Here is a 19,197-nt window from a genome sequence, read left to right as displayed (position 1 = left end):
GTGTATCCTGATGAATGTCGTTAATTGTCTGTCTAAACACTGAAGCCTCCAGTATTTGTCGATTTGTTTTGTCCTGCATTTCATCGGAGTAATTGAAGAGGTCTGGAGAGCCTGCTGATATTTCTGGGAGGCTTAATCTTCGTCTTCAGTTTCACTTCCACTCTGTTTACAACCTTAGGCTTTTGCCAAAGAAAGTATAAAGACGAAATGCAAGCTGGATATTTCATCACACAAGGAAACCAATTGGTATCATTTGCATGTAGAATATACTTAATATCCCTTTAGAGCTGCTTGTATCTGTGCATTCGTAACCTTACTAGAAAAACTGCAACTGCATGTTGAAACTCGTCAACGATATTTTCAATGCGAAAATACCCAATGTTTCAAAGAAGAATCAAATTGTAGTTAATAGAATTTTTCCATAGTGAATTTAGTAGCGATATTTAGTACAGCTCATGGAGAAAAGATTTTTACAAGTGTACTACCTAGCAGACCGTTATTCGACTCTGAGCAAATTTGACAGATATGTTGTGTTATACGTTTTGTGTTTCACTAAGCTAAAGCTAAATTTTGTGAAACACAAAACGAATGACTTAGGGTGCGTGCATGTCGGAGCTGTGATAAGCGATAAGAGCGTCGATAAGAGCGAAGCGTAGAAAATTAATGCATGTATTTTAATAGAAGTGTGCATGTCGGAGCAGCGCGCTAACTCACTCTTCGCTCGCTATCATCGATAAGAGCGTAGAAATTATAGGTTAGTAATTTCTTCGCTATTATCGATGATGGACACAGAAGATTCTATAGGCGCAGTATTTTTAAAACCTGCAATTTGGGATCAAAAAGATCCAAATCACCCCAACAGGTTCATTTTGGATAAATTGTGGCAAAGTATTGTAGCTGACACATGAACTGGTTAATAAATCAATACCTATTTATATTGAATGTAACACTGAAAACACCACGGCTAGATGTGATGACAATGCACAAAACAATGAATATCCGATTTAGATTCACAATATTCTAAATGTTTAAAATATTTCATTTTTTTTGTTATTTTCTCCAATAAAATTATTCGTACGTATGTACCTTATTGTAAGCATCAATCGTTCCTCTTGCAAGATTGGTCTGTTGTGGCAGTTTTGCCAATTATGCTGCAGTCGATCCGAAATTTGAGACAGAATATAATCGAATGTATCGCTTGTCATTCTCATATATTCGAAAAACTTTTTTGGATCCTGTCTCAAACTATTATAGAGATGGTGAAATTCTCCGAGTTCTAGTCTTGCTTGGTTTAGAGGATGCGCCGAAAACTGACGGTTTTCCCTTACAGTATTATGTAGATGATAATATGCAGCAATAGGCGTCAAGAACAACATATTTTCTTCCTCTGAATCACTCATTATTATAAATATTATAGCTCTTCACTTTTCAAAACTTAAATTTCAAATGCAACTAACGCTCTTATCGCAGCTCTGTTGTATACACCACACAAAACTAAAGCTCGACGCTATGCTTTTGTCGCTGCTCTTATCGACGCTCTTATCGCTTATCACAGCTCCGACATGCACGCACCCTTAGAATCCAAATTTCTCCTCAAACAACTTTTTTCCACCATACCTAACTAGCAAATCTGTTATCTATCATTCTTGAGTACACCTGTACTAATTTTATTTGCTCTTTCTCTGCTTTAGACTTCTTCTACCGCTACTCTCTCTGAGTTTTCATACTAAAACTCACGAGTAGAATTCACCACGTCAAAGGACGTAATTCTGGAAATAGAAAAAAAATTGCAGTTAATAGTATTTTACCATTATGAATTTAGTTGGCGATTTTTAGCACATCTGCACTTATTTTAGTAGACCTGTACTATTTTTTTCTCTGTTTTAGAAGTTCTCTACTACAACTCTTTGTTAGTTTCCATACTGAAACTTCCGAGTGGAATTCACCACGTCAAATTAAATATTTGCGTAAATAAAAATTAGATTATCGCACTCGATAATGCCGCTCACGATAAAACTGGGGTTTTCGCACTTCTCAATAAAAGATCTTGCAATTCTCGCCCTGAAGGTATGCAACGAGTTTTGCTAGACAAAGGGTCCTCTATCTAATAGGCTAAGTGCTGGAACTTAATTGAAGCTGCTTGGGATGGGTATTTTAGTTGACTTTATTATTTAAAAATTTAAAAAACAAGTTTAAAAAAAAAATAAAAAAATTAAAGCAAAAATAAAAAAGTTAAGGTTAAAAAAAAAATTGAAGGATTAAATAACAATTAAAAACAATGTAAAAAAAATTTGAAAAAATTGAAAAAGAAGATTAAAAAAAAAAATTAAACAAAAAAAAATTAGAAATCAAAATATAGAAAAAAATAAAAGAATTAAAGCAAAAATAAAAAAAAATTACATATAAAAAAAATTTAAGGAAAAAAAAATTAATGAAAAATGTTGTAAAAATAAAAAAAATTAAATGTATAAATTTTGTTTCGCTAAACTGGAACAAACGCCTTCAACAATCACTTCTACTTAGTCAACTTGCCTAAGTAAATATTTCTACGTTTCATTCCCTTTCATTTGCCACTAATTATTCTACCGCCTATATGTAATGTTTTCGTCATCTTCATCGCCATCTTCAACTGTGAAAGCCGTAAGGCCATGCTAATATGCAATAAGGCTAATTGCTAATGTTAAAACTTGCATTTTTTATTATTTTTAATAATTGTTACGTATTAATATTTTATTTTTTATAAATATAATGAAGGCTTGTTTTATGAGTTTTTTTCCACTAAACACTTTCGTTTGCATATAAACAATGTTTTGTTATCAGTTGTAAGATTTTTTTTCTTCCTTTTTTTTTCTTTTGTTTCTAATAACCTACTAGTTGGTGTATTCGCTTTGTATTGCTAATCTATTAATTTTTACTTCGCTGCCCAATTAATGTGTATAATGTATGTATATATACTAATGAACGCATTTGTTTGTTTCACAATAACTTTTTTTTTTTTTTAATTTTGTTTTTCTTGTAATTTTTATATATTTATATATATTTTTTTTGTTAATTATTTTCTTAGTACTATTAAAATTTAATTGCAAAAAAATTATTATCTCATATATTTGTCGATAAAAATTACTAATTTCTCATTTTGCTGTTGCGTAATTGTTTTTATATTTTTTTCTTTGGAATAATAAAACATTTTATAACCTCGTTCGAAAATTTGCAAGTAATTTGGAGCAAGAAATGCAAGAAATTAAGAAATAATTTTCTTTTGAATGGTAAAATATTTATAGAATAAAAGTAGCTTGGGTTTTGAAGAAATAGCTTTTACTCACTCAACAGATTCCAAATTTCTTGCCCTCCAACCAGCTTTGCTTTGTTATAAAAAACCCCCAACTGCTATAATTTTATACCAGACTATTGTGGCTGGATATTTATTAAAGATTCTTGTATTATATAAACATCCCTCAGCGCTACCGCCCGTCAACCTACACTTACTTTTTTGAGTATCATAAATTTTTATTAAAGTTTACTGTTCGCTTTTTCGTTCGTTCGTTTCGTTTGCTTGGCCGTCTTAACCACCACCTAAACTTAACGCCTGAACTATACGTGGATCAGCTTTACTACCCTCACGAAATTCTTCTAATGTTAATTTACCATCATGATTTTTATCCATTTGATCGAATATTTTATCGACGCGTTTTTGCGGCGTATTCTCATCCTCGGATTGCGGTTGTTGGCCCTGTGCAAGGAGAAACAAGAGAAATAAGAGAGAAAGAAGTTTATGTTAGAAAATTCAAGGAAAGTAAAAAGATTCAAGTCATGCAAAGAATATCATTTCATCAATGTTGAAATTTTGATAAACTTCAACCATGCGGCTAAGCGAAGTCAACGAAGGGACAACCCAGGACCGAGTAACCTGAAGATTGCGTGCGAGGAGAGCCGACCTCAATTAAGGAACCAGGTGAGGACGAAGAAGAAATCCATGTTAACAAAGAGATTTTCTATGTTTGAGTAGTTAAAAATGGCCATGTGCTCAATCACAATCAGTGCCTGTTTGGAGCGTATTTTGGGGTTATAATTGCGTAATTTTTCTACAACTGGGATATACATTGACATCGCAGAAGCTGCGATTAGATGTTATAGTAAAACCCCTAAAGATAATATGACATAAAACATTTCACCTAAATTATAGAAATGAAATGTTTTATGTCATATTATCTTTAGGGGTTTCACTATAACAATTAGACTCCATTGAATAAATTTTGGTAGAACACCGTTAAGATTAAATGCAATAGGTGAAAAGCTTAATTTTCTCTTAAAACTGATCCTAAGACACTTAACCTCAGGGCTAGGTTATATAGGTATATATATATATAATTGGCGCGTACACACTTTTTGGGTGTTTGGCCGAGCTCCTCCTTTTATTTGAGGTGTGCGTCTTGATGTTGTTCCACAAATGGAGGGACCTACAGTTTCAAGCCGACTCCGAACGGCAGATATTTTTTATGAGGAGCTTTTTCATGGCAGAAATACACTCGGAGGTTTGCCATTGCCTGACGAGGGGCGACCGCTATTAGAAAAATGTTTTTCTTAATTTGGTGTTTCACCGAGATTCGAACCTACGTTCTCTCTGTGAATTACGAATGGCAGTCACGCACCAACCCATTCGGTTTCCTACACGAGGGACGCACTTGAATAAATAATCGAACTTTGCATATTGTGATGCCAGACAGAGGGAAAAGAACCAAACAGGGGCGGAGAAAAAAGGAAAAAAGGGGTTTAGGTTGGATGTCGACCAGCGCTGGCTAATTACATTTATAACTGCTTCAAGTTACTTAGAAATTTACGAGGTGTGTGATATTTAAACCATCTACATCCGCAGGTGTAGTAAAAGATTAAGAACCCAGATACCTGAACCTTAGTCCTACAAGAGCAGAACAGCTGCAAAGAAGGTGATAAAATGATTGTCTCATCCTCCAGACACCTTCTGGCGAAAGGACTTGAAGCAAGCATAAATCTCACCGTATGGACACCTGCGGCTTTGTTAGGCTTACAACTTTCATAGAGCGCCCCCGATCTACCCGTGGCCAATAGGATACAACCAACTTAGTGCTCGGTAAGCTGACACGAGATCCGTCTTCCCAGGAGTAGATCACAGGTTCCCAAGGGAACACTAAGCCTCGCATTTCGTGGTGAAGCCGCCTTTAGGGTCTCCGGTCTGGCCAGCTCATCAGTCTAACATTTTCCCTCTATGGCACTGTGACCAAAAACCCAAATCAGCGATAGAATCACAGAAATAATCGAAGTTGCAGTAATCAGTATCTTAGTAGTCTAAGCATCGCCTAGTAGCTATAGATCGACCATAAAACAATTTTAAGCCATTTGCGCAAAGCTGGATTCGAAAAGAAGCTCGATGTTTGTGTGCCATCAAAACACATGAAGTCGCATTTCCATCTCCGGCCTTGGCCAAATGGAACGAAATCGACCAATTTCTTAAACGGATGGTGACTGGGTATGAAAATTGTAATCAATGTTGGAGTTAGCTGCCGCCCCCCAGATCTGTACGCCATAGGTCCATATTGGTTTCAGGATAGCTGAGTAAAGAGAGAGCTTACTTTCGAGAGAAACATGAGAATTTCGATTTAGTGCAATATAGGTTTCTGAGTTTTATTCCTGTATTCTTTTGTTTGGTAAAACATGGGCTTTCCATGTAAGTTTTCTATCAAAATACATGCCGAGATATTTTGGGGGATGATTATATTATTGAACTTGACGGGTGGGTAAGTTTTTCGATTTAGTGTAAAAGTGACTTGGAAAGATTTTGTCTCGTTTCGCTTAATACGCCAGTCTCTCAACCAATGAGTTATTTTATCAAGTCCTTCATGTAGTTTTTAGGAGGCCACATGAGAGCAGGAGTCAATTGTGAGTAGTGCAGTGTCGTCCGCAAACGTTCCGATTATTGTTTTTTCAGAAGCTGGCAGATCGTATGTATGTGTATAGCAAGTATAGGATAGGGCCCATAATACTCCCTTGGAGTACACCAGCTGAACTTTTATAGAGATCAGACTCTTCTTCTACCTCCATTTTTGAGAAGAAGCTCGGCCAAACACCCAAAAAGGGAGTACGCGCCAATTATCTGAGTGTTTTCCTGAAACCGAATTTGTGATTTGGCATTAATTTTCGGTCTTCAATTATGGGCATAATTTTTTGATTTTTCCATTACTTTAGAGGCAATAGACTATGGGCAGATGGGTTGATGTCATTCAAGAATCATTTTACTTGAGCTAAATACTTTCCATTGAGTTAGAACAAAACCAGGTAATTTAATATAATAGAATATTATTTGTACGTAAGGACAGTGAGTCCTTCTTCTGAAAGTTGTTTCAGTACTTATCCTGTTATAAGGACATATCAGAGGCCTTCTTTATTTAAGTTTTTCCATCACTTCTTTAACTTAATTTTTAGAGAATTTTTTTTATGGGTAGGTCCACTTGATGGTGCTTGCAAAGTTCTACAGTTGATAGCATCATCCCTTTTACCAATTTTTATTTGGATTATTGCAGCTCTTTTTTAATCAACTTTAAACACACCGACAGTTAAATAGACATATATCCATATATACCCAAGTAAACATATTAATTCTATTTACTTTCACATAATTTTTTAATAGAAATAATTTTTTTTATTTTTTTTTAATTCTATTGCCATGCAACTTACCACCATCTGATATATGGCATCCACAATATTGTACATTTCCTCGCGTGTTATATAACCGTCATTGTCCACATCATACAACCGGAAAGCCCCTGAAATGCGGCAAATAAAAATAAAATAGTTCAAATAAATAAACAACAACAGCAGCAGCACAGGAGTGAAAAAATATTGTCATGCAATGCCTGCAAAATTTACGTATAAATTGCGCTAAATATTTCATGCGTACACGTAAATAAATTTGTATATTTCTTTATAAATGAATGAGCTGCATATTGCTACACATACATACATACATACATTCATGTGTATGAAAAAAAAAACCTATGTATATATGAAAAAACTTTTATTTCATATTTATTTATTTATAAATATTTATTAAACCAATATGTAAATACATTTTTTCCACCAGAACCACCTATGGCATAAATAAATAAATACACCGCCGCATTTGCAAAATTGTTAGCTGTCATTAAATGGATTAAGCGAGCGCAATCGCATGAGATAAAAAGACATAAATGTAATGGAAAAAGTAGTTGGCAGGCAAAAAGTTGGCAGTTTTTAATTGATGGCATAAAACATAACTGTAATACTCATATGGAGACAACCAGTTATTGCTGTGGAGCTTTTTACGCAGCGCACAGTACAAGATTCCATGGATCTTGGCTGGAATTTATCTCATTTTGTGAGTTGTGATATCGCTAATTTTTTTTATAAATGATGAACTCAAGGATGTTAGGTTACAAGGTTTGATCATCAGAAGGAAAATTGGTCATCCGATGAATAACTTTGGCAGTTATGTCACAGGGAATTTGACTGAAAGAGAGGTGAATGAAATGGTAGCAAAATGTTCGAAGTGAGATTAGTGGAATACAGTCTTCCAATCAGTAGTTGTACAACTTAATAAAATGACTACATAGAAATCAGACGTGATTTTACGCTTAAAAAAAAAAAATTAGACTATTTTGTGTTCGATAAAGCTTACCCTGTATTGGAGTGCGCCAAAACGCAGGCAAAAAAGAAAAAAATCAACAAAAATGTTCAGTACTACTACGAGCAAATTAAAACACTGGGGCAGTCAAAATGAAATTTTGGACTCTATAAAGTAACGAATACAACAACTAAGCTGTTATACTAATATAATAATTTCGTTCTAGTGATAAGGACTTCGAAGTTGAACCACACTTTGGTAGACTCATAGTCGGGAATATCGGAAAAATCATGAAAACTATGGAGTTAAACTGACGCGTCAAAATAACTCAGTAAAATCGTAACCGCAGCATTAACACCAATAACAATGCCAGCCTTGAAATCGAACGTAGAATCTCTCTTGCCAACAAGTGCTACTTTGGACTAAGTAGGCAACTGAGCAGTAAAGTCCTCTCTCGACGAACAGAACTAACATTCTACGAAGCTCTCATCATGCCCGTCCTAACGTATGGCGCAGAAGCTTGGACTATGATAACATCCGATGAAGCGACGCTTGGAGTGTTCGAGAGAAAGATTCTGCGTAAGATTTTCGGACCTTTGCACGTTGGCGACGGCGAATATCGCAGGCGATGAAAGGATGAGGTGTACGAGCTTTACGACGACATAGACATAGCGCAGCGCATAAAGATCCAGCGGCTACGTTGGCTGGGTCATGTCGTCCGAATGAATACAAACGCTCCGGCTTTGAAAGTATTCGATGCGGTACCAGCTGGTGGTACCTGAGGAAGAGGATGGCCGCCTCTGCGTTGGAAAGATCAGATGGAGAAGGACTTGGCTTTACTTGGTGTGTCCAATTGGTGCCGGTTAGCACGAGAAAGAAACGACTGGCGCGCTTTCTTAAACTCGGCCAAAATTGCATAACCGGTTATCGCGCCAATAAAGAAGAAGAAGATCGTAACCGATTTTGACCTCTGAAATATCATTAGAAAAATATCTTTCACCCTTTAAAATATGATTGCGCCCATTTTTCAACTCCACAAATGGCAAGAAAAATCTATTTGTTTTGATCATCTGAGGTTAATTTTTGGAAAAAATATTTTCTTAGGCGGTACTTTTCCAGTAGATACAAAAATAAGTATTTTAGCGAAAAATTTAGAATATAATAGATTTTGTAATATAATTCCGATTGAAAAATAGTAAAATTTTTCTAGGAAGGGTAATTGGTTAAGTTCGTAGCGTTTTTACGGAAGGCTTTTATTTAAACAAAAAACAATAACGACTTATGACCAGAAAATACCGGGAATGTTTAAATAAAACTAAACAGAGCTAAATTTCAGGCAAATTTATTTTATCTCCCTCAAAATATGACCCTTATGAAGCAATACACGTGTGCCAACGTTTAACCCAGTCCACCGTGCACCCCTGGTAGGCCGACGAATAGATTTTCCTTCTGCTCCTTCGTCGCATTTTCTTTGATCTCCTCTATCGGCTGAAATCTCCTTCCACGAAGTGGTAACTTCAACTTATGGAACAAAAAGAAGTCGCATGGGGCCATATCAGGTGAATGCGGTGCTTGCACGAGGTACATATTTGCTTAGTGTTCGATAAAATAATCCGGCACAATTTGGGCTCGGTGCGATGGCGCGTTATCATCATGCAAAATCGGAGAATTGTTTATCCACATTTTCGGCCGGCTAGGCAGACACTAATGATCCAATGGCACTAAAAAGTGACAGATGTATGTCTTACAGTCATACCAACATAAGAAACAAATATGGACGTGTTCCCAAGTGCGCGGTTCGTTTAAATTAAACATTCCCGGTACCTTTTGATCATAGGGTATATCAATAAGTTAATCAGTTATATATTCGTTGTTGCTGTTTTCAACCTCTTCCCACCTCTCGACGAATTTGTTGATACCGTTCCGCCAAAACCCACCTGGTCTGGTCTCAAAGAAGTTATTTAGCCAGTTTTTAAGGACCTCTGTGTTGTCGAAGGTAACGCCCTTCACATGGTTTGGCAGGGCGCGGAAAATATGGTAATCAGACGATGCAAGGTACGAAGAAAGCGGCGGATGCTGAAGGGCCTCCCATTCGAGCTCTTGGAGTGCGGCTTTGACGACTTTTGCAACATGGGGCCTGGTGTTGTGGTGAAGGGGAATGGTTTGACCATCTCGATGAGGTCTTTTCAGTCGAATATCCTCATTTACGTGATGAAGCTGGATAATATAGAGCTCCCTGTTGACCGTGGCATTCTTTTCGAGCATTTCACAGTGCGCCATGCCCTTCCAGTCCCGCCAGAGACGTACCATGATCTTCTTTGGATGAAGATCCGGCTCGACTCACGTCGTTGTCGTATCCCCTAGAGCCATTCACTTCTTTCTTTCCATCATATTGAGGTATGGGCACCATTACTAATCTTCCGTTACGATTCGCTATAAAAATCACTGTTTATGACCGCGTGTTGCTCGATGGCGAGCGAGATGCTGAGAAGCAATTTGACGGCGACTTTCTTTGTTTTTTTTTTTTCGTTGAGTGCCTGAGGCACCCAGAGTCCCAGGCTATCAATTTTTCGGTAACTCTCATTGAATGAAGGTGATTAAGAACCTTTTATGATGGCAGTTACTTTTTCCGCCAATTCATGACAAGATTGGCGACCGTTGTCCTTAAAAAGTGCTTAGAGACGTTCTTCATCGACTTTAGAAGGCATTCTGCATGATCGACGTTGAAGTCGCTTATTGTGTGCTGTAGACTCGCCAATGACTTTTGTCACTCAAACTCGTGACACGTCACAAATGTCCCGGGCTGCTTCGGCAGCTTTTTGACCTCAGCGAAAAATAAAGAAGAGCAGGTGTCGAAAATGTTTATTTTTTGGCTACTGGGTATTCCATTTCTTAGCCAATAAAATATTAAATAACTCAAAACTGCAGAGTTCTATCGAATGAATACTTACTCTTTGCCACAGAGCAAACAAAGCGTTAAAAAAAAATATGTAAAAACGCTATGAACTTATTCCCCAACGCAATACAAGCAATAGCGGGCATAACTGAGAGTTTTTCGTGATATTTGCAATTTTTCAAGTAATTTTTTTTTTGAAGTGAAACTTCTTTACGCGCGTCAGAGTATAACTTCAAGGCCGCGATGCACGAGATAGCGTTACGAAAAGCCGTTACGAAATTTATAACTCTACGGCGTACAAGCTATTCTCTTTCCTCCCTTTGTGCGGTGCTTCGTAGTATCCCCACTCTGTAGATACGTATTACAGAGTATACACAGACAATATACACTATAATACTATGCCATATACTGCAGCCTATGGCCTATGTCATATGGTGACATCCGTATACCCGCGCATGCGCGTGATGTTACAGGGGCGAGGAGACGCAGACGCCTAGACACGAAGAAAACGACGCGGATTTGTGTAGTCCACGTGTTCATAAACATTATTATTATTATTAAATAATATTTAATATTTAAATACATATTCAGTGAAAGTGAAGTTAAAATTTGCAAATTAATTTCCAGTTCAAACAGGTATGCATTGATAAATTTTTATAAATATACTATGTCAAATTTAGTATCTTTAAGAAGAAATTAAATATCAGTATATTGTGATTATGAAACATCTATTTTACACAGTTCACAGGTACTGTTGAGGAAAAACTGTTGTGCCTTACTAAACCCGATTTAACATCACTAAGTTCAGGATTTGGATAATAGTTATATTATTGTATTGGATGACCATAAAAAATATTGTTAATTTCCTTTTTAGTATTACTATTTTTTATTATAGACTTCCAAAAACGCCTGCTGAATGTGCACGAGAATACAGAGCACGGACAAAATTCTCGAAACCACCAGTGCAAACAGCAGCACAACGCAATCGAAAATGTAGGGCTCGACAGAAGGTTTTGAGAAATGTAGTCGCAACTATCGGAGACGAATCATCATCGACGAATTTATTTGGGCCAAGTGAATTACCCATAGTCAACCCAGACAATCCACAACCCAGTACCAGCAGAGACGATGGTAACATATTGCATCAATATTTATCACAAACGAGTGGCCAAGCTGAGTAGGCTCAAGTTCCTGTTGAAAATACTGAGGGAAGAATAGTTGTCGTTGAAGCCGACGTGCATCAGGCCAACTCATCGCAAAGTCCATTGAATCCGACCTCAACTACAACCACAAAGACGAGTAAATCAGTCAGCGGTGTTGTGAATATATATAAATGCCAATACTACTCTCGTCCAAGGACCAGTAGTTTCTCCAGTTATTATGAATGGGTCTTCGAATGTGAGTGATAAGAAGTTTCACTTCAAGTATGCGCACATAGTTTGGCAGGTTGTTTTTTTTTTCTTTGTTTTAATATTAATATTTTTTAAACCATATAAGTCACATTTTCACACTTTCTACAAAATTTAGAAAAATTCAACAAATTTTCATCTTTTTATCTTTTTAATCTGAAGTTTCAGTAAAATATGAAAAAGTCAGCATTAGTAATGAACCAAGAAGCTTACAATAGAGCGAAGGGTTTTCGAATGATATTTTTGAAATATTTGTTCATTTCAGTAACTTACTGTACCCCAAAGTTGAATGGCAGAAGTTCAGACAGACTTTAATATTGTTTCATAGGCGTATTTTGTTTTCAAGATTGACCTGGTAATCTCGACCCAAAAGCCAATAAATTTTTTGGTTTTAATTTTAAGTTGCTTTTGCTTATCTTTGACGTGGACTTAATCATTGATCATGGTGAACTCCAAGGTATTTAAGAGTATCGCTTTGGGGGATTTCGGTACCATTAAGGGAAACTTTTGGGCGGTCTCCCTTTCTTAATGCAAAAGTATTTTTAATTGATTTTTCCGAACTGACCCGAATTTTCCATTGCAATTGCCACGTTCCGGTAAAGTCGAGCTCTGATTGTAGATGTTGCGAAGTTTCTGCCGGGAAGCTACTAATTGTAATAATAGCCGTATATCAACATATGTTGTCATTTAAATATTTTTTGACTCAGGGATGTCGGCTGCGAATACAGCATAGAACACCGAACCCCAAAAACACTTCCAAGCAGCCCAGCATTGATAGTTTTTTATTGAGGATGCTTCGTTTTGTTTTTGAACATGAAAGTGTCTATTACTCAACTATGACTTAAATAATACCAAATATTTTCAAGATTTTTTTTTTTTTATATCATTTGGAATTAAAAAAGAATATTTTAGAGCTTTTAAAGTAAGTCCACACATATCGTAAATACTGCTCCCATTCAACAAAGCAAAAGCAACTGGCTACTTACATCAGAATCGTGAGAACTTTCGCGAGTTATAGTTTTGCGATTTAATTAGATAATAACGGTAACGGTGGCATCATAAATCTCAGTCAACTCGAAGTTCTTCTACACCCCCTTAAAACCGCTCAAACTTATGCATAGCAAAACAGACATAAGTCATCTGTAATGTGGCAGCAATAAAATGCCAATTGTACGGTTGCGCGAACATTCAAAAACTATACAATAACGAGTGAATCATAAATCATGAACTGTGTACTACTCAGCTGTATTGTGATAGCGGTAACAATAGAAGAGAAGCGCGCATTTGGCAAGAAATTAATGCTAAAACGGATATGCAAAGGGAAAAAATAAAAACAAAGGAGATGTATAAGCACATTGATATTATTATTATAATTTATGTATATATATATGTATGTATGTGTGTATGTATGTGTGTATGTATGTATGTATGCATGTATGGATATGCGCATAAATACATTCGATGAGAAAATCTATAGGTAGGCATAAATAAGCAATAAATAGATTCTCCACCTTCGCATAGTCATTATTCAATGTCAAGCTTTCAATAACATTTATATTAGGTATGCATGTACAGTAGGCGATCATATTATTATACTCATTTCGAAACAAATTTCCATTAGTAATATATATTGGATCATTTCATTTATTATCTTTATAGGTTTATTTGCTTAGAAAGAAACAAATGAAACGTAATTATGAATAATTATATTTTTTTATTTTTTTGATAATATACACTTTTAAATGAAATTGAAATTTAAATTTGAAAAAGGTGATCCAAGAAGGACCGAGAGAATGGTAACTCCTAAAACACTCAGACTAGAAAGCCCATTGTATTCGAAGCTCTGAAATTTCAAAGGGTAGGTAGTTACGGAGGAAAGGAGAGGGGTGACAAAGAGAAAGAGATAGAATAGAGACAGAGACAGAGACAGAGACAGAGACAGAGACTAAGATAGCTTGTCCTGAGAGAGTTTTCCAGGTTCTTTGGCTAATCTGAAAATATCCTCCGGTTCGTAGTCTTGTTCTAGCAGCCGGCGAAGACACTCACAGAGAAAATGCTCACTGCTATCAAAGCAAGACAGGCAAATCGAGTTGTCAATAATTCCAATGGTGATTATATGCATGGATTATGTCCTATATTAATACCAACCTGTTTCTGTTCGGGTTTGCAACAAAATACTTTGCAGTTCTGCAGCGTTCTAAACCAGACCATCGCCCTTTATGTAAATTGCATACACTTTTTTTTATCGGAACAGTTAGCAAGTACACCACTCAGACAAAATTAAGTTAATTGTATTGCACTCGGATTTCCTTTTTAATTTTCTTTAAATCCAACCGACCGCCGATGAAACCAGATCAGATCCTGTGGTGCCAAGGAACCAAGGCGGTCGCGTCGTAACACATTAGCGCCAAAACCTCAGGACTGATTCAAGCGAAGGACGGTGAGATGCACAGAAAGTGGTCCGCCGTCTCATCCCCATCTACATCTGCTGGGCAGAGTGGATTATCTGACATGCCTATCTTTTCCATGTGCTTAGCCCATAGAAAATGGTCCACCATCGTCCAACCAGCAGCCTATAGTCACTTCTGCTTAATGACAGGAGAATCTACGAAAGTCGGTCGGACGTGACAGGTAACATGAGTTTGGTCCATCTGCAGCCTCTCTCAGCCTGCCAAGCTCGCTTGTGGGTTGAAATAACCCGTTTGCTAACCATGGCTTTGATGGCTGCTGAAGAGAGTGGCACAACGGGCGCAGGACAAAGAAGTTCGCCTCAGAGCCAATTTGAAGAGTCAGAGATTTCGTTACCTACGATATCCACGAGTCTCGGAATCTATGTAAGCAACAGTATATTATGTCTACCAACATTGTTCAGCCTGAATTTACAGGACTTAAGTAACCCTGAAGTGGTTGGAGAGTTGTCTAAGGCCATGAGCGCTTTTTTATAGCCGCTGCAGGCACATACAGATCTACCTTTGCATTGGTTTTCTACAACAAATTTTATTCCTTCTTGAGCAGAATACACCTCCGCTTGAAACACAAATGCGTACATTCCAAGAGTAAAATGTAGTTTTATCCCGCTGGATTTCGCGAATACACCAGAACCGGAACTGTGCCCGTTCCTAGAGTCCGTTCCGTGAAAATGCGAAAACAGTGTTTGCGGGGTGCATATTCAAACTAAGCATACAGACGGACATACATGGTATCTAATCCAATTCATGATTCCTATAGAACTGATTCCGATTATTGACTATGGTTATTGTAGGGTAACTGCTGATCCACTGTTGGGCATTCATCGGCAATTTCATTCCCTTTTTCAAGTGACGTTCTCGAGAAGAGCTCAGAACCACTATAGAAAAGATTTTTCTGCTCATATGTATTATCCCATAGGGCAGAGCACTTGAAAAATACTATTAATGTAATATTTTTCATTGAATCCTTCTTCTTGTGAAGTCGTCTTTTGTATGCGTTGCGCCAGGCTGGCAATTCACTTTTTTTAGTATTTTCTGGTACTGGCCCAATTTCGTCTTATTTATAGTGGTTCAGTCAAATTTTGAACTTTGGTGTATCAAGGAAATTTTAGTAAAATTTTGCGACAAATATTTTTGTGATATCACTTAATAAAGCGTTTTTCAGTAAGAGCGCTTCAACTTTTGAACTTTTTTGAATAAAACACAAACGGTTTGACATTTTTAACTAATTTTTCTTTTATTATCGAGTTTGAACATATACATTTAAGTATGAAATTCGATTTCTTTTGCATGACCACCGCGTGCACGTTTTACGAAGTCCAATCGTTGAACCCAATTTTCGACCACTCTTTTGCATAAATCGGCCGAAATTCCAGCAATTTCGCATTCAATATTGGCTCTGAGCTCACAAATCGTCGCCGGCTTGTTACTGTAGACCAATGACTTCACATAACCCCAAAGAAAACAGTCTAGAGGCGTCAAATCACACGAGCGCGGCAGCCATTCGACCGGTCCATTTCTGGAAATAATGCGCTCATCGAACTTACTCTTCAACAAATCAATTGTAGCGTGTGCTTTGTGGCTTGTGGCCCCGTCCTGTTGAAACCACATGTCGTCTAAGTCCATACCATTCAATTGCAGCCAGAAATAATCGTTTATCATGTCGCGGTATCGATTTCCATTCACAGTAACGTGGCGATCGTTCTCGTCAAAAAAAAATATGGGCCAATTACGCCGCCGGCATGTAACCACACCAAACAGTGATTTTTTCCGGATGCAACGGTGCCTCATGAATCACGTGTGGATTGCTTTCTGCCCAGTAACGCATATTTTGCTTGTTGACAAAGCCATTGAGCCAAAAGTGAGCTTCATCACTGAAGATGATTTTTTGGAAAAAATCTGGATCATTTTCGAGTTGATCTTCAGCCCAATTTACGAATCGACGTCGCTTCAAATGGTCAAACGGCTTCAGTTCTTGTGTCAGCTTGATCTTGTACGGATGTAGGCCAAGATCTTTTCGCAAAATTCGCCACAATGACGACACAGAAAGGCCCAATTGTTGAGAACGTCGTGTGAGCGGCACATTTGCGTCTTCTTGAACTGAAGCCCTGGCGCCAGCAATATTTTCAACACTTCGTGCACTTCTTGCTCTCACTGGCACCGGAACATTATGTAGTGAAAACGTAGATACAAATTTTTTCTCTAGACGGTCGATTGCCGAACGGGATGGCTTGTTAAATGGACCGTAAAATGGCCGTAATGCTCTTAAAGTAGCAGCAACAGAACGATTATTTTCATAAAAAATTTGCACGATTTGCAATCGTTGCTCAAGTGTGTAGCGTTTCATGATGAAATGTATACTAATGAAGTTTACAAATGACAAGCGAAAAATAAAAAATATTGCGTCGTTCGCCCTCCCTATTGAGAAAAAGTTGAAGCGCACCTATTGAAAAACGCCTTATAAGTATTTTTTGCACTTTCCGAACAAAGACACAAAACAGGCCAGGCCCGTATGTGGAAGAGTTAGAGGGTTAAAATGTTGCACAAAAGTGCCTTCGGGTATTTTTTACATACACTTGTGGAACATATCAGTTAGCTAAAATTTATAGATCCATAGTTTCCCATGCCAATTTACTATAAGAAGAGCTAAAGGGTGAACAAGTTGATCCCCCTAAAATTGTAATGCAAGCTTTCTATATGTCGATATAAGTTAATTTTTTTTTCATCTCTACCAGAATCGGTGCAACTTTTTATTTTGCCTTTGTAACGTGTGCTCGATAGTCTCAATTGAATTGAAGTCTGAGGAATTCCATACCAGTGCAAGATGCTTATTTTATTGTATTTTTCTCAAGAAATTCGACACCTAATTGAAAAATATACGCATGAGTATAATAATTCGTCCACCCACTGCATATTCACTTATATTTATATATGTATAATATGTACGTAAAAATATATACTATAATTTATGTGGAATGAGCGAACTTAACAAAAAGGGAGCAATAAACTTACATTGTAATTTTTCATCCAAGTTTCCCTTCGATGTCACGGATAGGGCGCGTATGAATTCCTCAAATTCTATTGAACCATCCTGTGTTGTGTCCGAATAGCCGCAATTTTCACATAGTCCAGAAGCAGTGGCAGGCATCGATAGATAAGCAAATGTGAATAGAAAAAAACAGGAAGGAGTGAACAAAGAAACACAGGAAGAGAGACAAAATGAGACAAAATATGAAATGAAAAATAATGCATCATATTTTGTGAAATGCCAGCGCGTGGCATAATGAGAGCGAAACGGATTGGGCACACACTGACACGCTGACCAACACAACAACAACAGCAAAATGAAACATTACTCATACACGCAACATTATAAAACATTTTTCTACTGTGGCTTACATGTATGTATGTATATGTGTGTACATATTTATGTGGATAGAGTTCACAGTGTGGTAGCGCCAAAGTAGCTGCGAGCCACATACAAAGTTACATAATTAGCTCTGCTGGCCGAAATTAATCCATAAATCAACAGACTGTCCCTAGACACTGTGGCTGCAGCAGACACTCGCATGGAATAAAGTCAAATCAGCAACAGCCAAGCCATCCTGAACGCTCTTAATCCAGGTGGCCATATGGAGGGCACAAGTTGTGGGTAAACAAGTGAGTGGTGCTTATAACTTATTTACGGACATACTGAAATTCTACTGAGCAAACATGGCATTTTTTTGTGTGCACTATTAGTTGTGAGGCGCCGTAGCCGAATGGGTTCGTGCGTGACTACCATTCGCAATTTACAGAGAGAACGTCGGTTCGAATCTCGGTGAAACACCAAAATTAAGAAAAACATTTTTCTAATAGCGGTCGCCCCTCGGCAGGCAATGGCAAACCTCCGAGTGTATTTCTGCCATGAAAAAGCTCCTCATAAAAATATCTGCCGTTCGGAGTCGGCTTGAAACTGTAGGTCCCTCCATTTGTGGAACAACATCAAGACGCACACCACAAATACGAGGAGGAGCTCGGCCAATCACCCAAAAAGGGTGTACGCACCAATTATATATATATATTAGTTGTGAGTCGGAAAAATTTACCCCACACGAAATTTTAAAATAAATTTAAAATTTAATATAAAATTAACCCTTTTGCTACAAGTTTTTAATGAGTAGCTTTAAAAATAAAATTCTTTTACTTCTTATTTTTATTGGCCCTAGGAATATGTTTGTCAATAGATGCCGCCAGCAGTGTGTGCTAGTCGATTGTAACATAACGCAAACGTCATAAACCAAGCTCTCAACCATAGACGGCTCGTTAAACTCGAACATTTTTGGGTCGTCGTGAAGCACCTTGTCGGACCGCAATACAGAAATTGGAGGAAATTCGAGCTGTTGGGACAACAACGAAAACATTGCTGTTGTAGCCGAAAGTGTTGAAGAAAACCCAGGTTTGTCCATTCCTCCTCGTTCTTTGGAATTAGGCATTCCAAAAACGTCATACACCGTATTTTGCATAAAGATTTGGGTCTTAAGGCTGATAAAGTCCAGTTAACACAAGAACTCAAGCCGGCCCGTCATCAATAACGTCGTTTCTTTGCTAATTGGGTCGTTGAAATGCATGAAAATTATCCGGAATTCCATGGAAAAATTATCCCGAGTGATGAGGCCCATTTCCACGTCGGTTTTTACGTCAACAAGCAAAATTGTGGGATCTGGGGCTTAGAAAATCCAAGAGTTATTGTTGAAAAGCCTCTCTATCCTCAACGTGTGACTATTTGGTGCGGAGTCATTCGATCTTACT

The 19,197-nt window shown here is 37.4% G+C and overlaps 1 protein-coding gene across 1 annotated transcript in view; it reads right to left on the bottom strand.

Moving 5' to 3' along the window:
* Positions 1–2,385: 2,385 nt before the first annotated feature.
* LOC128857019 (frequenin-1) overlaps positions 2,386–19,197 on the bottom strand; it is a 151,959-nt gene continuing 135,147 nt past the window's right edge. Inside the window, exons 6-8 of the mRNA XM_054092534.1 lie at positions 17,419–17,497; positions 6,709–6,797; positions 2,386–3,730 (exon numbers count right to left, since the gene is read on the bottom strand). Coding sequence (XP_053948509.1) covers positions 3,563–3,730; positions 6,709–6,797; positions 17,419–17,497 — 336 coding nt within the window. The 3' untranslated portion in view covers positions 2,386–3,562. The remainder of the gene's footprint in view (positions 3,731–6,708; positions 6,798–17,418; positions 17,498–19,197) is intronic.

The sequence above is a fragment of the Anastrepha ludens genome, chromosome 3, assembly GCF_028408465.1.
Source record: "Anastrepha ludens isolate Willacy chromosome 3, idAnaLude1.1, whole genome shotgun sequence".
NCBI lineage: Eukaryota > Metazoa > Arthropoda > Insecta > Diptera > Tephritidae > Anastrepha > Anastrepha ludens.
This window is presented reverse-complemented; position numbering and strand designations above follow the sequence as displayed.